The sequence below is a fragment of the Trachemys scripta genome, chromosome 1 (genome assembly GCF_013100865.1).
Source record: "Trachemys scripta elegans isolate TJP31775 chromosome 1, CAS_Tse_1.0, whole genome shotgun sequence".
Taxonomy (NCBI): domain Eukaryota; kingdom Metazoa; phylum Chordata; order Testudines; family Emydidae; genus Trachemys; species Trachemys scripta.
In genome coordinates this window covers 228,959,559-228,982,762 of record NC_048298.1, presented here as the reverse complement: position 1 = coordinate 228,982,762, position 23,204 = coordinate 228,959,559, and the positions used below count along the sequence as shown (strand labels likewise).

At 40.6% G+C, this 23,204-nt stretch overlaps 1 protein-coding gene across 3 annotated transcripts in view; it reads right to left on the bottom strand.

Moving 5' to 3' along the window:
- The window catches only part of UBE3A (ubiquitin protein ligase E3A), an 87,563-nt gene that overhangs the window by 51,934 nt on the left and 12,425 nt on the right, over positions 1-23,204 (bottom strand). The window contains exons 2-4 of one of the 3 annotated variants that reach the window (XM_034757924.1): positions 13,158-13,225; positions 3,382-3,528; positions 2,629-2,743 (exon numbers count right to left, since the gene is read on the bottom strand). In XM_034757924.1, coding sequence (XP_034613815.1) covers positions 2,629-2,648 — 20 coding nt within the window. In that variant the 5' untranslated portion in view covers positions 2,649-2,743; positions 3,382-3,528; positions 13,158-13,225. Of the gene's footprint in view, positions 1-2,055; positions 2,122-2,628; positions 2,744-3,381; positions 3,529-13,157; positions 13,226-23,204 lie in introns of all 3 variants that reach the window. The other 2 variants (XM_034757926.1, XM_034757925.1) reach the window with 2 other exon arrangements.

The following is a 23,204-nucleotide window of genomic DNA, read 5'->3' as shown; positions in this document are numbered from 1 at the left end:
CAAAAAGTTTATATTTGAATAGTGTGCAAGCTCACCTAAAACTATAAAAAATGACTTAGCAAAAGAAATACAATAAATATGTACTGCCAAATCACTCTACTGCAAATACAAATAGCAGCCCTTATGTACTACAGTGATGTGCCATATTACAGAAAACTCAAGGAGAAAAACTGTCAGCCATTCAGTTGCTTTAATTTTTTTTGTATTTACAACAACTGATTTTAATAATTTTATAACACTGTTTTGTATAGCTTAAATTCTGTATTTAATATACTTACATTGTACACATATAGCTAAAGATAAACCAAATATTTCCATACTGATTTTTATTCTGTAAGCAACTTTTGATACTATTAACTATGTTTTAATGTCTCCTCTGGGGGATAAAGGTTGCTCTTCCACCCCTAAATTTTCTTACATAGAGCATAGGGATCACTCTCATTACCCCTCATATTCAATATGAAGGAAAAGCCAGTGGAGAGGATTACAAGGCATAATGGATTGCAATTTAATTCAGTGTGGATGATAACTAACTTTGCCTCCTTTTTGTCAAACTCTGATCTGTGGAGTGTTCGTCTCCTAGCTTCTGACTGAAAACAGAACCTGCATGAAAGTCAATGACTAAAACTCAGTCCAAACAAGACACAATTGAATTGACTGGGAGAACTGTAGCATCTAGAGGAATGGGCAGGGATTGTTTGATCTTTTCCAATAGGGTTTAGTTGGATGTTTTATATTAATCCATTGCTGCTCTTGAATATTCAAGCAACAGCTGTGTGTAGCTTAATCCTTCTCCAGTATCTCATTTACAGAATGACTAAGGGTATAGCTACACTGCAATGACAAATACAACTTCCTAGTCTCTTACTCCCAATGAACAAGCAAGTTGCCTTTGTAACACTGAACCTCCAGGAGCTTTCTAGAAAAGAGCCTCAAGATCCTTTCTGAATGTCACCTTAAAAGCTGCAATGTTGTCAATATCCATGTGCTAGCTGAATTAAATTGAAATTACACACACACACACACACACACACACACACACAAGTGTGCCAGTTCCACTCACCCCTATATTTTCATAAACTGATGGGCAGCCAAAAAATAGTTGCTGGTATTAGGGGAATTGAAGAATATCAGCAGTTTCCAATACAACATAATGCAGCAACACATTCAAAATGAGCAGGAAAACAGAAGAAAGCAGACAACAGGCAAACAACAAGAAAAATAAAACAATAGGATGTAGCTACCAGTCTTTGGCACCAATTTGCAGTAGAGTATATCTAGTATATCCCTATAATCTATATTCATCCCATCTGGTCTTCCAGAGATGTGACATCACTAGAGAGTAGGCACCCAACTCCAAGCTGTCCTACAGTCTGACCAGTTTGTTTATTTTTAAACTAATAGAGACCCTTATGTTTATGGAAAAAAATCAAGCAACTTCAGAACAAGTACAGGATCTCACAAAACTGTTTCCGTAGATACAAAGTGCAAAATCCCTATAAGTATTTTTTCCTAGGTTTCCAGTGGTCTGGTTTACAATATGATTTAGTGTATTATTAATTTTCTCATTAAACCTCACAGATAAAAAAGGAGAGGACATATTTAAAAAAAATAAAGGATGTAAGACTCATATTAAGTTTAAAAAAATTCAAGCTAAGCTTATAACACTAATTAAAACAGTGTGGGAAATCAATTGTATTACAGAACCAGAAGTTCACTAGTTTGAGGAGCAGCTATTTATTAATATCAAATAGAATTAACAAAATATAGTACTACTTTTCTAAATATGTAATATACTGAAGACACAATTACATTATACTTAAACTGCTAAGAATACATTAAATAACATGCTGAAATGTTCTCTTTCAACACCATTTGTTTAAAAATCTGAACAGAAGAGTTTTAAGTTACTTTACAATAATGGTTTTAACAAGACCCCAGAGCAAATGCTCTTACAACTTTCAAACTTGAATTAGATGGCAGAAACTGTGATCACAAGACACCAACTAATCTGAATACTGCAGCATGAGCTAGCAAATTCAAATGATGGCTCACTTCCAACAACACTGGGAGCAACTTCTCCATTCTGCAAGCCACTCCTTTTACCTCCACTGTAACTCCCTAGGAGAGAAAAGTAAAGGTATGCAAGTCTACTGAATTTCAGTATCATCAAGTTTCCTGGACTAATGTTTTTAGCAAATACTCACTAATTAAATGTATATTTTAATAAGATGCTGGCAAGATATTTTTTTATCATTACATTTTTTTAAATACTGTTATAACAGTAGTTGGAGGCTTGAAATTGTGATCTGCTTCTTACCAATGCTTTCCTTAGAACTTTGGCATACAGTGGTTTGCTGTTGAAGGGTGGACATGAGTCCTAGGATGCTGACATTTAAGGCAGCATAGGGGAGAATTACATGGACTTTCACATCAACACAAGAAAAAGTGTAGGTCAAAGGTTAGGTCTCGACTAACCGTCACACTGTCCTTTCAAAAGCTACTTGTATTCCATTTATACAATTACTTTCAAAGTCATATGAATCAACTATTCTTTAAATTAAGTATTACACTAATGATAATATTTAGTTAATTCACAAAAATACCATTAAATCTTTTTATGTTTACCTTTTACAAGTTGTGGCCATTCGGTGACATCGGGGTGATCACAGTTTTGAGTCACTGATTAAAAACAGGTTGTCACACCAGTCGTTAAGTTGGACTATACCTAGGCTTAACAATTCTAAATAAATAAAAAAACAGTTAAAAGTCCTTAAAAGTTAACATTTCCAGCCAGTACACTAAATAAACACAACACAAAGAGGTAAAATAATTACAGATGCTAAAAAATAGTTTTAGATGATAAACTTAAGACTATGCTGCCAAAAAGAATTATAGGGACATTGAAGACCAGCTATGATTTCTACTTTAATTCACCATAACAGATGGAACTGGTCCATATAAGTGAACTTTAATACTAACCCTGAAGTTTGTTAACGCAGTAAAAACAAACACACAAACCTAACTGACCAATGGAAGATACTTCATTTCAATATAATGAACACTCAAAGATTTGGAAACATTACATAAACATGAATTACAGTTCAGTTCTCAATATACTACTATATTTGATAATATGTTTCCTTAATATTGTTTCTAGAAAGATTGTTGGGTTTCAAGGAACTTCCATATAGCTATTTTTTGCTATGTTTTTCATCCAAAAATAAGCAGAATGATCAAAGTCCATGCATGAAACTGGTCAGATATTTGACAGGAGCAATAAACTTTACAGTGTTTGGACATCTCGTTAGAGTGTCAGCCCCATTTATATTTTAAAGATTTTTTAGTCTTCTCCTTCCATTTAAAAAACAATTATTTTACCTGTCAATTGTTTCCTGTGATCTGTCTCCACTGGCATAAATTGTAGGGTTGGTCCTCTACTCTGTCAGGCAGGTGGCAGCCAATGATAACTCAGCAATACTCGTGCCCAAAGCTCCCTGGGACCACCCCAGCTGATTACTTCCATGTCTGAAAAGGAACCAATTAGTCTCTTACCTATTTCTATTATCTGTCCTAAACTAAAATTAATGGGTAAAAAACAATCCTCAACACTTAAAATCACCCCATTCTCTCCTCCTCCATCCCACTCCCACACTCCTAGCAGGATTGTATAAGAGTATAGAATAGAAAAAAATTGGAATCCTATATCCTATGATGGAGTCAGCTCACAAAAAGCAATAATTTACATACTTATATACTCGTTCATAAGCTGAATTTTTTTTAGTAAAAAAAGGAAGCACCAGAGAAGGGGGTCGGCTTATGAACGGGTATAGAGAGGGAGAGGTGGGACACAGCCCCTCAACCCCAACAGAGGGAGCAAGGAGAGGCAGCACAGCCAGCAGAGTCAGAAGGGAAGAGACAGGGCCAGAGTCTCTCCACTTCTGGCCACGCCGCCCAGCCCGCCGGAGCAGGCTGCGGCCAGGCCAGAGACATCCTCCCCTGGCCCTCCCCAGATAAAGTGGGAAAGGATGGGATAGAGAGAGTGTGGGGGTCCCGGGCTAGGGATGGAGTCATGTGGGGAATGGTCACAGGGGTTACTCCCCTGACCCCCAGCTTCTCCCCCCCAAAAAGTTTCCCCACCAGCTGCTGTCCCGGCCCGTCAGGGTAAGCAGCTGGTGCGCTGGGACACTTTGTTTACTTAGGTTTACCTCCATGCCTGCGGCTGCTTGAGGTAAACAAACCATCTGGGCCCGCCAGCAGCTTATCCTGATGGCCCAGGAGCCAAAGTTTGCTGAACTCTGAATTATAGGGTTGGCTTATGAACGGGTCATAAAAATTTTCCATTTTTACTTATCCATCTTGGGGGAGTTGGCTTAGAAACGAACTGGCTTATGATCGAGTATATACGATAAGTTGATCTCTTAGTGCAGAAGGATTCATTCAAGACAAGCACTGCCTTTTGTTTAAACATGTGTATGCGCTACTGCTGCATTTAGTGAGTGCAAAAAAATTTTTGATTTTAGTTTCTTCTAAAAATAGTGATCAGTTAACAGCCAGTGGCCACACAAGTCCAGCACTGTGCAATAGCCAGGAAGTTTCCTTCAGTGAGCTCTCACTCTGACCTGCACAGACTGTAGGGCTCTAACTAGCACTATCTTCACATACAAAAAGGCGTCAGCATTCTGCAGCTGACTACCACATCTGCTAATGGCCAAACCACACACTTATTTGGTGAATAATCAGGGAGTGCACGTGAAGGCTCGATACATGTCACCCAGCGAAGCCCCCCTTTTTCAGCTGAACAGGTCACAAGGACCCTCGCAGAAGGGAGCTAATGTTGACAAGCATTAGCAACAGCCACCGACTCTCTTCGCTGAAGTATACCACAGCTCATTATGATCCTTAAAGGCTTCAAACTTTTTGAAGTTTCCCAGCTCTGCCACTGACTCACTAGGACAACTCATTTCACTATTGGGCCTCAAATTCTCCATCTGTAAAATGCAGTAATGATACTTACTACCTTTGTAATGAAGTCTGAGATCAACAGATGAGAAGGGCAAAGTGCAAATATTACCAATACCAATACCAAACTAGTGAAATGACATTTCCTTCCCACATCTAGGGTTGAATGAAAGGAAAATAGGAAAGGTGAATGGAAAGATGGAAAAAAAAAAATCTATTCTGGAACTGCAGAAAGGGTTATTGTCCCTGTTCTTCTGGCAAACCTAATGGCCACAAAGAGGAAAAATCTAAAACAATCTAAATTAACGGCTGCAATACCTTTGAAAGTGTCTGAGTGAGGAAGGAATGATAAAAAATAACCTTTTCAAAATCAAATTAAGGCTCAAAATAGCTGGGGACCTAATGGTAGAAAAGATGGGGATCAAAATGCAAATAACCATTTCCAGGAAGTTGGCACAAGGTTTTAAAGCCCATAGAATAGACTGCCACATTTCCCTAAAACTATCAATGGCAGAGACATGAATCCTTAAACTAAAGGATTAGAACTAAATGGTTCTAAAACTAACATCCATGGATCATTAGTGGTCCACAGAATGAAATATCTATGATCCAAGCAAGAGGTGGTGATGCAAAACAGGATGAAAAAGTTTACAGTATTCCTTAGGGCATGTCGACCTTTAGACAGATCTTGTGCCATTTTCTAGCTTCTCAATTTGCTTTAGAGAATAAAAGGAGCCCTAATCGGAAGAAATGTAATTTCCTTTTTGCTTCTCGGGAAAGCAGCAGGAAGTGTGTGTTTTTATTCAATTTTGCATGGGTGCAGTGAAGCAGGTTTGTAAGGATGCATTTAGAAATGAAAAATAAATCATTAATAACTGAATTCTAGCCCCTTTTCTTAAGCCTAATTGGCGTGCCTCTAGATGAAGAAGAATGGAACCTAATTTGGCTACATCCAGTACCTTTATTTTGGATAACAAACTGTGTGCCATGCTACAAATCTGAGGGATCTGGAACAGGAATAGAGTACTGACTTCGTTGAAAAAGCTATCTGTTTGGGGTCAAAGGAAAGTAAAGGTTCTTTCCCTGCAATATTCAGATCGTCTAACACCACTAACCATCTTCACAATAATAGGGCTTTTTTCCTTCCTTTTAAAGGCCTGAGGTGGACAGGATGCCAAAAAACATTCTTGGGGTTGATGAGTGCAAACTGTGAGCTCCTCTCCTCAGTTACCATGATGAAGATTCATGGATTTAGATGCCCTTCCCCTCAACTATTTTGGTGCCTAGCAGATGGAAGTGTGTGTTACACAGTTGATTTCATTCTGCTCATCCGAAGAGAACAAATTCCTGAAAAGACTATGGCTTCTCCATACTACATATAGGTCACCACTGGCATGGGTTCCATTCTGAATAGTATGTGTTTATAGGGATATACCTGAGCTACTCATCATAGGGCTAGCTGAACAGCTATGAGCCCTAATACTTTTCTGTGCAAACTCTTCACCTTCTATAGTTAAGGAGTTTATTCTGAGAGGGTCTCTATACGTGCCCTGAGGATTCTGTCAGGCTCATGTTTGAAGCTTACTAGTGTCTAGCTCCTGGAGAATGGTGCTTGCTTTTGTGCATTGCTTGTTCAGCCACCAAGGCTTTCCCCAGAAAAGGAACTGAGTTTTAATTCCAGATTCTCCATACAGCAATACCCACTAGAAGATGATCTGCAGTGGTCTCAGTCGGGACTGGACCTAAGGAATAAGGGCTGACAAACTACAGGTTGTGAGACTTTCTTGTTGCTGAAATTTGCTTCTTTAAAACCCTAATTAGAAATGACAGTTTGACCATTCTGTCTGTTAGAAAAAAAACTTTCCTTTCTGGAGTATTTTTACTATTGCCTCCAAACATGGCAGAGGCCCATGAGGAAGAAATTATGTATATTTGCTGCCAGGATCAAAATATGGACGAGATGAACAAATTGCCTAAACAGAGAAATCTTCTGGACAGCAGTGAAGATAGCTTTATAAAAATCAGATGGCTGCTTGGAATAGTGGCTGGCCCAAATGGGAAGGAAATTAATTAGATAAACTGTAGCATAATTGATCTTAAAAGTAACCTGTGAGTAAACTGTTAATTCACAAAAGACACAAAAACTGCTCTTCAATTTTTTTTGGCTTGCCTAATTATACTTTTACACTTGATCTGTCAGAGTTTATGCTCCATTCTATTTTCCTCACTAGGATTTAACTTCCAATTTTTAAAGGATGCCTTTTTGACCGTAACTGCCTTTTTTACTCTGCTTTTTAGCCATGGAAGTATTTTTGGGTCCTCTTACTGTCTTTTTTTCATATGGGGAGGAGGAGGGGGGTGTCCATTTAGTTTGAGCCTCTATTACGATGTTTTTAAATCGTTTCCATGCAGCTTGTAGGCATGGCACTCTTGTGACTATTCCTCTGAATTTCCATTTAACTAGCTTCCTCATTTTTGTGTAATACCCCTTTTGAAAGTTTACTACTGTTGTTGTGGGTTTCTTTCGTATTGTTCCCCCTACAAGATTGTTAAGTTTAAATTACATTATAGTTGCTATTACTGAGCGATTCAGCTATATTCACCTTATGGACCAGATCCTGAGTCCCACTGGGACTCAGAAATTGCCTCTACCCTTGTGGGTTCCAGGGACTAGCTGCTCCAAGAATCAGTCATTAACAGTGTCTAAAAATTTTCTCTCTGCATCCCATCCTGAGGTGACATATACCCAATCAATATGGAAATAGTTAAAAAAACCCTTTATTATTTTTCTGTGGATTTTCTGTTTTTGTAGCTTCTTTAATCTCCCTGAGCATTTCACAATCAAAACCATCCTGGTCAGGTGATCAGTCATATAGTCCTACTGGAATACACCTATTATTCAAGCATGGAATTTCTATTCATAGAGATTCTGTGGTACAGTTTGATTCATTTAAGATTTTTCACTATTTTTGACTATCCTCTTTTTCACGTATAGTTCCACTCCCCCTCCAGTGTGATCTACTCTCATTCCTGTGTGTTTTGTACTCTGGTATTACCACGTCCCATTGGTTATCATTGTTCCACCAAGTTTTTGTGATGTCAGTTATATTAATATCCTCATTTAATACCAGGTGCTCAAGTTCACCCATCTTAGTATTTAGACTTCTTCCATTTGTATACAAGCACTTATAAAATTTGTCAGTATTTAGTTGTCTGCCTTCATGTGATGCGATAAATGGGTCTCTTGATTGACTATTTCTCTTCAGTTCCTACCTGTACTTTATCAACTTCTATCCTCTCCTCTTTATTAGGATATAAAGTATCCCCTTTAAAAAATCCTCTCCTAAAGGATGTCTCTATCTGAACTGATTGTCCCTCCGTACCTGCCTGCTTTCCCCCTGCCCTTAGTTTAAAAATACCCTTTTCAATTATACATGCCAGCAGTCTGGTTCTGTTTTGGTGTAGGTGGAGCCCATCCTTCCTGTATAGGCTCCTCCTCCTCTCAAAATGTTCCCAATAAACCTAAATCCCTCCTCCAAACACCATCATCTCATCCATGCATTGAGACCTTGCTGTTCTGCTGTCTAACTGGCCCTGCACATGGAACTGGAAGCATTTCAGAAAATGCTACCAGGGAGGTCCTGGACTTTAATCTCTTACCTAGCAGCCTAAATTTGGCCTCAAGGACTTCTCTCCTACCTTTCCTTATGCCACTGGCCCAATGTTTACCACGACCACTGGCTCTTCTCCAGCATTGCATGTAAGTCTATCTACATGTTTTGAGAGATCTGCAACCTTTGCACCCGGCAGGGAATTCACTAAGTGGTTCTCCCTGTCATCACAAACCCAACCATCTATATTTCCACTGATCAAACCCCCCAATACTATTACCTGGTTCTTCCTAGTGACTGGGGTTCCCTTCCCAAGGAGTTGTCTCCTCAGTGCGAGAGGATACCATGACATCACCTGGAAGGAGGGTCCCAACTATGGGATTGTTTTTCTCCTCTCCAGCTTGATGTTCTCAGAGTCTTTCATCCTCCTCAACAGCATAGACGCTGATGGACTGGGGGATGGCACCAACCTACTATGTTCCTGAAAGTTTCGTCTGTGTACCTCTGCCTCCCTTCGCTCCTCCAGGTCAGCCATCCCAGTCTCAAGAGCCCATATTCGTCTCTGAGGGCCATGAGTTGCTTGCAACAACTGCACATGTATGCCATCTGCCTACAAAGGAGCTAATTGTATGTCGTGCATTCAATGCAATAAACTTGATAGCCCTGCTCTGCCACTGGGTTTCGGCATGCATATTTTTACTCTTGTAAAGGTTTTAGTTTGTTCTTTTTTTGGGGAAAGGAGGGGTGTTATTTGCCGAAGTTTAGAGTAGGTTTATTAGGTGTATCTGGCTCTCACACACCACCACAAAACTCCTGTTTGCGTCTCCTGCGTGGTAGCTCCCTTTGGTTGTTCAGGAGCTGGCTTTTTAAACCCGTTTTCCATGAGTTAGCCATGCTCCTTTGTCAAGGGATCCTAAAAGCAAAAGGTATAGTGCAGAGGAACAAGAGGGGGCAATCATAGAGCCCTGTGAATGGGTTCCAGCAAAGAGGAGTGGGGAGAAAGAGAAACCACAAAACGAGGAATACAGCTAGAGAGATGACACTTCTACAAAATCCAAGGATGGACAGGATTAGGTCAATATAGTTGAACTGCTCAGTAATAGTGACCATAATGTAATTAAATTTAACATCCTTGTGGGAGGGAAAATACTAACTTCAGAAAAAGGAACTACACAAAAATGAAGAAGCTAGTTAAATGAAAATTAAAAGTTACAGTTGTAAGCGTGACATGCCTGCAAACTGCCTGGAAACTATTTAAAAACACCATAATAGAGGCTCAAACTAAATGTATACCCCAAATTAAAAAAAACATAGTAAGAGGATCAAAACAGAACCACTATGGCAAATAACAATGATAAAGTAAAAGAAGCTGTAAGAGGTAAAAAGGCATCCTTTAAAAATTGGAAGTCAAATGCTAGTGAGGAAAATAGAAAGGAGCACAAAATCTGGCAAGTCAAGTTTAAAAATATAATTAGGCAGGCCAAAAAAGAATCTGAAGAGCAACTAGCAAAAGACTCAAAAATGAACAGCAATAAATAAGTCAATAAATAAAATAATAATAATAATAAAAATTAAGTACATTAGAAGCAGGAAACCTGCTAAACAATTAGTGGGGCCACTGGACCATCGAGGTGTTAAAGCAGCATTCAAAGAAGACAAGGCCATTTCAGATTAGCTAAATAAATTCTTTGTATCAGTCTTCACTCCACTGGACATGAGAACGATTCCCACACCTGAGCTATCATTTTTAGGTGACAACTCTGAGGATCTGTCCCAGATTTAGATGTCAGTAGAGGTGGTTTTGGAACAAACTAGTAATAAGTCACCAGGACCAGATGGTTTCAACCAAGAGTTCTGCAAGAACTTAAATATGAAACCGCAGAACTATGGTATGTTTCCTATTACTTAAATAAGCCTCTATACCAGATGATTGGAAGGTAGCTAATATAGAGTCCACCTATGGAACTCATTGCCAGGAGATGTTGTGAAGGCCAAAATTATAACTGGGTTCAAAAAAGAATTAGATAAGTTCATGTAGGATAGGTCCATCAGTGGCTATCAGCTAAGATGATCAGGGATGCAACCCTGTTTTATTTCTCTAGATGAGGTACGTCCAGCCTTGCATTTGAGACTCTCTCCTAGGTTTCCTTTTGGATAGGTTGCTTTTACCTTAGGTTCAGCATGAACAAAAGCCATTTATTTTTCCTCCTATACCCCGTCCACTACCTCTGTTCATTACTGTCAACATGAGTATCCATCATAAAGTGATAAAATCTGGGGATCATTTTAACTCCATCTCTCACTTGGGTCATAACCAAATCTTGCACCATTTTTCTCCTCATCATAAAAAAGAATCCATTCCTTTTTGTCTTTTGCAACAGCAAAATAACTTGTCTATATCTTAATCATCTCCATCACTGTAAATTCCTTCCAGTCTCTGATACCCACAGCTGCTGCTGAAATTACCTTGCATATCAGCTGTTACACCATATCACTCCCTTTTAAATTCTTCCAAAGGCTCCTCTTGCCCTGTGTATCAAATTTAAAGTTCCTGTCTTTGCAATGAAGATAGTACATAGTTCCACTTCAGCCTTCACGTTTTACCTTTTGTTCCATCAAGCCTCTTCTCCATCTGTGATCCCCTCATTAGTTTCCTTCTCACACTCCTATCTTCTTCCATGTTGCTTCTTATGCAGACTACCTTCCCAGTGTCTGTTCACCAACCCTTACCATCCCCTGATCGCTCCTAAAAACAAACTTCCTCCATGTTACCTAAAGGATGTGATTGTGCTCTCGCTCTCTCTCACCCCCCCCCCCCCCCCCAGACTTACTGGAACAATTAAGATGTGCAGATACTAAAACGGAATAACCATTTGATTATGTTCCTGTAATCACCATCCTTCTTGGTGTTCCCCACATCTAAAATTAGATTGCAGGTTCTAAAATGGGGTAAGGAACACGGCCCTTATTTTATAAAGTGCCTAAATTGTCTAGTACAGTTTCAGGGACTATGTCAAAAAAAACCTAACCATGGCAAAGAGTTACATCATTCAGAGCAGAGTGGCCAGCAGGAGAAAAGTCAGCATAAAAGTGGTGGCCTAGATTTCAACATGAGCAGTCACCATCCACAAAACTTTTTGCAACTGAAGAGCAATTTTCTGGAGAACAAGAAGCAGGGGGGTGGTCTCAGAGGTGCTGTGGGTAGAAAAATGACTGAGCAGTCACTAGCTGCTACCTGCTTGACAGAGCAGAGGACCAATTTCTAAAGTCTCCCAAAAACAACTGTATTATGGAAAGGAAACATCACAGCTCTTGCAAAGAGTTACAGCCTTCACGAAAGCAAAAGCTATAGTTGAGGTTGTAACTCAACTTTAATTTTAAAGCTCACCCCCCTCAACAGTTTTACATCGTTTTAAAGAGTTAAGAACACTTTCCTTCTGGGCCAATCCTCTCAATACTTTATCACAACAGAAACTTTGGGGGATTGGGGGTGCATTTAAAAAAAAAAACCACGCACCTCCCCCCAGATACATTCAGCAGTTCTTTAATTAGGAACACCACCTCTTCCCACATTTAAACTGTTTCAAAAAACATTCTGTACACTATTCAAAAGTGGCTATAGTTTCAAACTCCAGCATTCCCATTCATAATGTTAGTCTTTATTAATGGACAGTCACTCAGTAAACTAGAAAAAAAATTTAACTGGTTAAAAAATCACTTCGGGCATGTGCAGTTCAAAAAGGTTTTCAGTCAATTACTGGTTACTGCACTTGGAAATTTTAGAATTCTACAGCTATTTTTTTTGTATCTATGTAGAAGTGCAATTGAAAACCTAGCTAGTTATGAAACTGTTTTGAACACTATTTTTTCTTCTCTTACCCATATTTTTTCCCCATTAAGTTTAAAGGTTGCAAGATATTTTAAAAGTTTAAAAATTAAAACATTAATTTTGCTACACTGCACATATGTAATATTTTCAATTCTAGGTTACACTGTTAAAAGTATGAACAAAACAGACAGTGTGCAATACAACCACATTAATATTACTATTAGAACCTTAATTTCCACATTTTCTGATGTTTCAATTTGTAATCTTAATGCTATGTTAAGAGCGGTTTTTGCACTGAATGCTGTTGTACATCTTATTTTGTACTTTTAAATTAGCAACTGAAGTTTCAAACGTCTAGAAATTTTGCAAATGTGTTCAGCAGTTAGATAAAAATTAAAAGTTGTCTCAATTCTGATTCATTCCACATAAGTATAGGTATATAGTAACAGCAATATGTTAGGTTTGTTAAACAACTTTAAAGGGGGTTCATCAAGGCTACATCATTTTGTGTTTCGTTTACTGAATCCCTGAATGTCAAGTGACTGCCAACTGTCAGAACTGTGTATCATAAGGGAAGAGATATTACAACTTAAATGTTTGAAAATAAAAGAATATGTCTCAGTACTTCCGCTAAATGGCGTTTTTGTTACAACTTCTCATTTTTATAGACAAGTTTTGTTAAGGTAACAACTACAACTCAAGAGACATTTGGTGACAAGTCGCATATACAACACATGAAAATACAGCAGACATACCATATTTTTCCACAGCTTCAGAAGTTTGTTCTTGCAAATTATAAAATGGATTTCCACTGTTTTTGGACCTATAATACAAAACATCACATTTCAGTTTTTGCACTGATGAACAAGGTCAATACCCACTTGGAACAAAACAAAGCAGCCTTGAAAAACTAGTGCCATTTACTGGATGAACATCCTCAAACACAAAACATGTTATGTGCACAAAAACGAACACTTACAGTATAATTCACAAACAGAGGCAATATTTACAAACACATATGCAGTGTTAAGGGAAACTGTGAAAAATCAAAACAAAAAAATGCCTTTTTCTACTCTCCTTGAGGATGTAAAAACACTTTCCCAAGAGACCCACATAATCTAATATAAATATCCATTTCCCTCTCTTTGATGTAGGATTTTGGCAAAGCCTTTGGAGAGATTGAGATGTATAACTGCAAAAAAAGTTTAAGGCTGCCATTACACATCATAAAGCAGCAGAAAAGAAAAATTACATTTTTTGTATTTTTGCTGAACATGTATTCTTTCAGGTTTGAAGGCATTGCTATAATGAATCCCTTTTTATGGAGTTGTAACAAACAATGGAATCAAGCATAAATCTGACAACAAAATCTGCCTTAGCACACAACTTTATTTTTGTGGCAATTAAACTACCAATTTAGACATTTACTTTTGGGGGATTGGTGACAAAAATGTACTCAGAGTTAATGCTGAGTCTTTTAAAGCTGTGTTACTGTGGTTCAACAGATAAAAATGGTAAGATCATTAATTTAGTACAAAATACCATCTTTGGGTACTTTGAAAATGAAATCATATTTTTTTTCATAGATTTTAAGGCTAAAAGGAACCATTATGATCAACTAGTCCAACCTTCAATACAGGACATAGAATGTCACCATGCAATTCCTGCCTCAAGTCCATAACTTCAGGTTGAGCTAGAGCACATCATTCAGAAAAACATCCAATCCTGATTTAAAGATGTCAAGGGATGGAAAATCCATCACACCCCTAGGTAAATTGTCACTAATTACCCTCATTAAGTAGATTGTGTTTATTTCAGGCTATGTCTATGATAGCGAGCGTACAGTGGCACAGCTGCTGTAAGATTGCTCATGTTAAGCCACTCTACCCAGACAGGAGACCTCTCCCAGCAACATAATTAAACCACCTTCAAGAAATGGTGGTAGCTATGTTGGCAGGAGAGCGTCTCCTGCTGACATAGCGTTGTCCACATCAGCGCTTCTGTCAGTGTAACTTACGTTGCTCAGAGGGGTGTTTTTTCACACCCCTGCGCAACATAAATTATTCTGTCAAAAGTACTAGTGTAGACATATCCTAAATCTCACACTGCATGGCAAATTTTTCAAGACCAGACTTTTTTCCATACAAGCAACAATGAGTATCTGCAATTATTTCATAGTTCTTAATATTGTTAGCACACAGATTCACTTAATAAAGATGATTTCTCTCTGGTAATATATATATATATACTCTATTCTTTGGTGCCATCACACCTATTCCAGTAAAAGATTAGGTACTCACAAGTGGAACTGTGACCTCTTTAAGCTATGCAAACTACATGAAAATTTGTCTTAAAACTTTATTCAACCATGTAGCCCGTGTGGCACATGAAACAAAGCTACTACTTTACTGACAACTACTCTGACACCCATGACATGTGACTGGGATTAGGAAATTAAGATTAGTCTCTTATAAGCAACAGTGTGCCCACATTATTATTTCGTGTTGGAATATAAATTTAAAAAATTGATCATATGAAAGCATATTGCAAAGAATCTGAAACAAGCAAAATTCTCCACACACTAAAAGTGGCAGGTCCAGAGACACTGAAGAACTACAGCATATTTCAACAGTAGCACAAAGAGGATTACAAGCTACTAAATAAAGTCATTAAAGAATTTCAAGAATACTGTGACCAACACAGGAATATCAGGTATCAAACAAAGTGGCTGGCAACCTGAAAAGATAAACAGCAATCTGCAAAGCCATACTATGCATATCAAGTTAATACACGATGAAACTAAGCAAGACAATACCTCTCTGTCTGAGGACATGCAGAATGTTGCGAACAATGTAGCATGTGCCAAGAGAAGTACCATAAATTCACTCAGTCACTGAACATTTATGATCATAATTAGAAGAGGGTAACTACTAGAGAGCCCAATTATGACCTCCTGCTTGACTAACAGAGTACATTCACTCACCCATCAGTCTATATTCCCTGCCTAATACATTAGTGTCACCATCAAGTGCAACTGCAACCAGCACCAAGAGGTTAAAGAAAAAACTTCCAGTTACTTTAAAGGAAACTACAGACATACTGCTCAGTATTATGGATGTTCACATAAGAGTTGTGCATAAAAACACTATACAGTTTAAAATACAAACATTAAAATAAGCATCCTTTTGGTCCTAATGGTGGTCAACTTCCAAAGAGAGATATCTGGAACAAGCAGCATTGTAGTCCAACAATGGCAAATCATGTAAATCTTTTCCTAACAAAAGGATAAGGACATCAGAACTACCGTATACAAGTGGAATATTTCATGTTTACAATCTTACATTGGGTTCTACTTTCCAACATCACAAACGTAGTAGCTTTTTGGTAAAATGATACCTGATTGCAACAGACTAACAAATGTTCAGTTATAGACTTCAGTTTAAAATAACGTATGGCATTTACAGGCATTCCTAACCCTTTCCTTTAGCACCAAGACTTTGGACACTGGAACTGCTATGAAATAATCATAGAGACAAGGTGGGTGAAATAGTATCTTTTATTGGAGCAACTTTTGTTGGAGAGAGACAAGCTTTTGAGCTTACACAGAACTCTTCTTCAGGTCTGGGAAGTGTACTCAGGCCTAGTCTACACTACAAAGTTAGGTTGATGCAAGGCAGCTTACGTTGACCTAGTTGTGCACGTGTCTACACTGATTGCCTGGCTTGGTGAGCACATCTAGTAGCTATACATAGTTGAGTGCAATTGGCCAGTTGATCATGCTGGCTACATGCTCCAGATGCACTCCTGCCTGGAGTATACGGAAGATATTGGATCTTCTGGGCCTGTGGGGAGAAGTGGCTGTGTGGGCACAGCTCTGGATCAGCCATATAAATGTCAACATCTATGAACAGATTGCTCAAGGGATACAGTAGAAGGGATGCAACAGGTGCCAGCAGCAGTGTTGAAGGAAAGTCAAGGAGCTGTGGCAGGCATACCAGAAGGCTGGGGAGGCCAACAAGAGATCTGGTGTCAAGCCTCAGACATGCCACTTTTACAAAGAGCTGCATGCCATACTCTGCTGACACACCCTGTCCCCTCCAGGACTGTGGATACCTCTGATGAGCCAGAGTCACAGGCCCCTGCTGTGAAAAGTGAGGAGAAAGAGTATGGGGGACAGGCAACTGGGGGATCCAGCTGGGCAGTGAACCAGGATCTGTTTTTGACTGCACTGCAGTCCAGCCAGTTGAGCACAGGTGAGCCCAATGGATGGGAAGGAAACTTGCGTAAGTACGTAGATAAATTTTCTATTCCAGGAATGCCTCCCTCCCTTCCCCCCAAAGTAGCAGGACTCATCTTTTGACTTTTCATTAATTTACTCAGCCTAGAAGAGGTAGTGGCACAACCAAGAGAAGTAGAGTTGTATCTGCTTTTCATTCCCCTCTAGAGTTAGGTAGGGGCGCCATGTAGAGCCGTTTATGTACAAAGGGATGTCCCTGGAATCCTCCTGAAAGATCTCGATGAAAATTTCCTTGAGATCCTCTGAAATCCTCTGCCGAAGGTTTCTAGGGAGGGTTGCCTTATTTCTTCCTCCATATTAGGACACTTTCCCACACCACTCAGCGATAACTTCAGCAGGCACCATTTCAGTACCCAGGCTAGCAGCATATAGGCCCAGGTGGCTTCGGGATGCTAGCAGCAGCTGTGTTCTCTCTGCCTTTGCGACATTAAGAAAGATATCAGCTAAAACAACCACTGCCTACAGAAAACAGTGCCAGTATTCAGTGCCACTGACCTACACTACTAGAATCATGCAACCAAGCAATTCCCTCCTCACTTCCCCAACCCCTGGCAGGCCATACTCACCATGGCTGGTGCTGTGCATAAGCATTCCCAAAGAGAAGTGAGATTGTAGTGCTTAAAACTTTAGGGAGCAAGAGGAGTGAGTTCAGCATCTTAAATTTCACTTTCTGTAGTGAATGCACGGACAATGGTACTTCTGAGTGTTTTATCTTCAGCTGCTACCATTGCAGCCTTCAGGGTCTCCCCCTCCACACCCGCAGAATGCCTGCGCCAGATAAGGATGAGAAAAAAGGGCTCAAGATGACTTGTTCCATGTAATCCTGCAAGCCAATGCTGCACTGGACCATGAGCACAAGGCCTGGAGGATGAACTCTGTGGACAACTTGGAGAAGGAAATAGTGGAGAGGAGAAAGATCCAGGAGTCCAAGCAGGAAAAGGAAAGGGAGATACATCAGGACATAATGGAGCTTCTTAGGCAGCAAACTGATGCTGCAGACTGGTGGACCTGCAGGTTCAACAATCCTGGGCTCGCCCCGCTCTGCAGCCCATTGAGAACTCAATACTGGGAAGTTCCTACACCCCGCACCCGCTCAACATTCCACATGGTATCGGGGTTGCTGCACTACTGCTAACACTCTACCCTGTGAGACATGAAAGACAATCACCGCTTCACATGCACTGACCTCTGAAAGCCGCAGTTGGTGTATGTGTAGCTGGAATGGACATGAACATTCTTTCCCCTTCGTAAGTTCTGTTCTCTTAATTTATTAAGTTTTATTAAGATTTTAATGTATTTGTTTTAAAATTACACAGGTTGGGTTTTTTTGCACTGATTTTGTTACAGAACAAAATTCTACTACTTGGAACATAATTCATCCTTATTATTTCACAATATATGCAATCAAATGCTCAGCAGTTCCGAAAGCAACCAATTACACCTCTACCCCTATATAACACAGTCCTCGGGAGCCAAAAAATCTTACCACATTATAGGTGAAACCGCGTTATATCGGGGTAGTGGCGGCAGGGATCTGACGGTGATTTAAAGGGCCCGGGGCTCCCCTCAGCGGCCAGAGCTCCGAGCTCTTTAAAGCGCTGCCCGAGCCCCGCTGCCAGAGCCCTGTGGTAGCGGCGGCAGGGCTCCAGCGGTGATTTAAAGAGCCCCGGGCTCCGGCCGCTGCAGGGAGCCCCGCTGCCGGATATAGCGCGGTAAAGCAGTCCCCCCCTCCCACGAAGCGCTGCTTTACCGCGTTATATCCGAATTTGTGTTATATCGGGTCGCATTATATCGGGATAGAGGTGTAGCTGTTACTGCCTAATGTTAGGGGACTGGAGAGCTCCCATATAGGCTGCATCCTTAAACTAGAACCCTGCAGCAGGACTGGGATCCTGCAGGTCCCACTGCCATAATAGAATCATAGAATATCAGGGTTGGAAGGGGCCTTCAGGAGGTCATCTAGTCCAACCCCCTGCTCAAGGCAGGACCAAACCCCAACTAAATCATCCCAGACAGGGCTTTGTCAAGCCCGACCTTAAAAACCTCTAAGGAAGGAGATTCCACCACCTCCCTAGGTAACCCATTCCAGTGCTTCACCATCCTCCTAATATCCAACCTAAACCTCCTCCACTGCAACTTGACACCATTGCTCTTTGTTCTGTCATCTGCTCCCACTGAGAACAGTTTAGATCCATCCTCTTTGGAACCTCCTTTCAGGTTGTTGAAAGCAGCTATCAAATCCCCCACACACACACATATTCTTCTCTTCTGCAGAAAAAGCAATCCCAGTTCCCTCAGCCTGTCCTCATAAGTCATGTGCTCCAGCCCCCTAATCATTTTTGTTGCTCTCCAATGGACTCTTTCCAATTTTTCCACATCCTTGTAGTGTGGGGCCCAAAACTGGACACAGTACTCCAGATGAGGCCTCACCAATGTCGAATAGAAGGGAATGATCACATCCCTCGATCTGCTGGCAATGCCCCTACTTATACAGCCCAAAATGCTGTTAGCCTTCTTGGGAAAAAGGGCACACTGTCAACTCATATCCAGCTTCTCGTCCACTGTAACCCCCAGGTCCTTTTCTGCAGAACTGCTGCCTAGCCACTTGGTCCCTAGTAGCAGTGCATGGGATTCTTCCATCCTAAGAGCAGGACTCCGCACTTGTTATTGTTGAACCTCATCAGATTTCTTTTGGCCCAATCCGCTAATTTGTCTAGGTCCCTCTGTATCCTATCCTTACCCTCCAACGTATCTACCACTCCTCCCAGTTTAGTGTCATCTGCAAACTTGCTGAGGGTGCAATCCACGCCATCCTCCAGATCATTAATGAAGCTACTGAACAAAACCGGCCCCAGGACCGACCCTTGGGGCACTCCCCTTGATACCGGCTGCCAACTAGACATGGAGCCATTGATCACTACCCATTGAGCCCAACTTTCTATCCACCTTATAGTCCATTCATCCAGCCCATACTTCTTTAACTTGCCAGCAAGAATACTGTGGGAGACCATATCAAAAATTTTGCTAAAGTCAAGGAATAACATGTCAACTCCTTTCCCCTCATTCACAGAGCCAGTTATCTCGTCATAGAATTCAATTAGGTTAGTCGGGCATGACTTGCCCTTGGTGAATCCATGCAGACTGTTCCTGATCACTTTCCTCTCCTTTAAGTGCTTCAGAATTGATTCCTTGAGGACCTGCTCCATGATTTTTCCAGGGACTGAGGTGAGGCTGACTGGCCTGTAGTTCCACAGCTCCTCCTTCTTCCCTTTTTTAAAGATGGGCACTACATTAGCCTTTTTCCAGTCATCCAGGACCTCCCCCAATCGCTATGAGTTTTCAAAGATAATGGCCAATGGCTCTGCAATCACATCCGCCAACTCTTTTAGCACCCTTGGATGCAGCACATCTGGCCCCATGGGCTTGTGCTCACCCAGCTTTTCTAAATAGTCCTGAACCACTTCTTTCTCCACAGAGGGCTGGTCATCTCTTCCCCCATGCTGTGCTGCCCAGTGCAGTAGTCTGGGAGCTGACCTGGTGGCCGTGTTAGTCTGTATCAGCAAAAACAACTCCCAGTCTTTATTCAGGCTTAATTTGATGGTGTTCAGTTTGCAAATTAATTCCGGTTCTGCAGTTTCTCATTGGAGTTTGTTTTTGAATTTTTGTTGTTGAAGAATTGCCACTTTTAAGTCAGTTATTGAGTGTCCAGGGAGACTGAAGTGTTCTCCTACTGGTTTTTAAATGTTATAATTCTTGATGTCTGATTTGTGTCCATTTATTCTTTTGCGTAGAGACTGTCCGGTTTGGCCAATGTACATGGTAGAGGGCCATTGCTGGAACATATCACATTGGTAGATGTGCAGGTGAATGAGCCTCTGAGGGCGTGGCTAATGTGGTTAGGTCCTATGATGGTGTTTGCAAACTGGACACCATCAAATTAGGTCTGAACAAAGACTGGGAGTTGATGAGTCACTACAAAAACTAATTTCCCCCTACTGATACTCACATCTTCTTGTCAACTATTTGAAATGAGCCACCTTGATTACATTGGCCTCATTAGCACTACAAAAGTGATTTTTCCTCCCTTAGTATTCACCCCTTCTTGTCAACTGTTGAGAATAGCCCACTTCCATCATAATTGAATTGGCTCGTTAGCACTGACCCCCCCACTTGGTAAGGCAACTCCCACCTTTTCATGTGCTGTGACAGTCTTTGTTATAGGCAGAATTGGGATGCCAAAACAGAAACAAAAACACACTGTGGTAATTTGCAGAAAAACAGTAAATCGTTCATCAGTCTGTCATAAATAGAATGTCAGTAATATAAACCAAGTTTTTCTTAATAAAGGTTTTAATATTTAAATCTAAGTGAGGGATAGAAAGATTTTATGTCTATCATAACAGGAGTTAAACCATGTAAAAAATACTTTAAGCACTATTTGGTTTATTCTTTTAGTGGTAAAAATTGTGTCTGAATTCAGTTTTTTTATATAACTGATTTTTTTTAACAGCATGCAGGGATCTGTCTCCTGAGGGATTTGTGGTATCTAAGGTTTTTATGGATGGGAGCAGGATAAAAATACAAGAAACAATGCTACAGCAGGTGGGAGTGGAAATTGCGGGGCGGAACTAAAAAAATAGTCCCAGGCAAGGCTCTACTTTACACGCTCCAGTATCTCTGAAGTGAAGCACCTTTACCCTTCTTGTTTTAATGTTTACCTTTTAGCATGTGTTTCACATTTTCTGGCAATAGGGGGAGCCATAGTTGGATATGTCTGAACATGCGGTGTATGTGCACATAATCACAAGGAGCACGCATAACTTAGCATATATGTTTAGAGCTTCTCTTTGTGGCATGCAGTGGAAGGGTGACAGACTCTAAATAGAGAGAAAGATTCATCTGCCCAAACTGGTACTTCTCACTGGACCACCCAGCAGGGAGCAAGATTGTTTACTTACTTGCTGTATTGTAGCCTAGGATCACATATTTAGATTCTACTGTAGTTGTTTATAAATGGTTAAAAATCCACTTGATCTCTCTCAATTTTGACAGAACTACTCTGAGGTCGGGGCTGAGAGGAAGGGCAGTTCATAATAATTGATGTCCTGTGTGAGGACCAGTGGATCTTGTCAGATTTCAAAATTACAGTACTTGGGGTCAGGGACTGCAACCTTGCAATCCAGATGGGGGAAGATATCTCAGTCTCTCAAAGACAGACTGTAGTGGGCTAAAAAGTCTCCTCAGAAGAGAGGATGGGGTAGGAAGATATTTTCAAGTTAGGCCCCCTGTTGGAGGAGATGTTACTGGTCCCAGGATGCCTTCATGGCGGACTCTCAATGATCCTCTTTGGGATTTGTTCCAAAAGCAATGCGGAAAATTGATGGCAACTGAGCCTAAAAGGGTCATTAGGAAAAACACCCTCATTCAAGGATGCTGGAAGGCGAGCATCAAATCCCATGAAAGACTGAGTCAGGTCCAGAAAGCCCTGAAGGACTTACAAGTCCAATTGGCGGGACACCAGCATGCCCACCAGCATTAGAGCAATCTGCAGGCTGCTCAAGGCTCCATTTTGAGCTCCTCAGTAACAATGGAAACAGTCACTAATGAAAATGTGACACTGTCCAAGAAATGCCAACAGCTTGGGCAAAAAGTAGGGGAATTAGAGAAAGAATTAAAGACAGTTGATCTGTCCTCCAAGCTTTAATGCAGGAGAACCAGCGACGGAAACGGGCAACCTCCCATGGTCACTGCAATCAAACCATTGCTAAATTACAAATCCAATTGCAAGTGACACGGGTAAGATGGCTTCCACTATAGGTTCCGATGTAACAGAGTCCACACCCTCCTCCTCAGAGGAACGACAACGAGGGAGATTTATATCCCTCATATTATGATTATAAGTGTGATTTATGGCATGATGATCCAGATCAGAGAGACTGTCAGCCTAATTCAGTGGTTCTCAACTTAGCCCATCAGCACACAGCTGTGGGCCATGTGACATCCTTGGGGCCATACAGGTAGTACTGGATACGGCCCACAATGGTAAATAGGTTAAGAACCATTGCCCTAATCCAATGGTCCCTGTCACTAGAAGCAATCATGTCAGGTGGAGACCCACTGAGGGGGGTAATCAAAATGGTGACCGTGAAGAAGTGGTAAATGAGACTACTTCACTTTTTCCTGAACAATTCAAGCCATTGTTCAGTCCATGGAACCTTTAACAAGAGCTGGCTTCCAAACTGGGAAAGAGAAGCTAAAGTAAATGAATGGACAAATCAAGATTTTTGTTTAGTGGTTGCGGTTTCACTGACACCCAATCTCAAATCAGCTATTTCCACTGAGATTATAGGTAAGTGTCTAGATGAGAAACCACAATTAAGAGAAGCTAAAAATAATCTAGTGCCACACTCTTAGGGGAAAAGTATTTGTAGAATACAAAACAAAGGGAATATGAGACCCCCTCAGGCTTTTGAAGCTCACTTTTGGGGAGGCTATGAGTTAATCT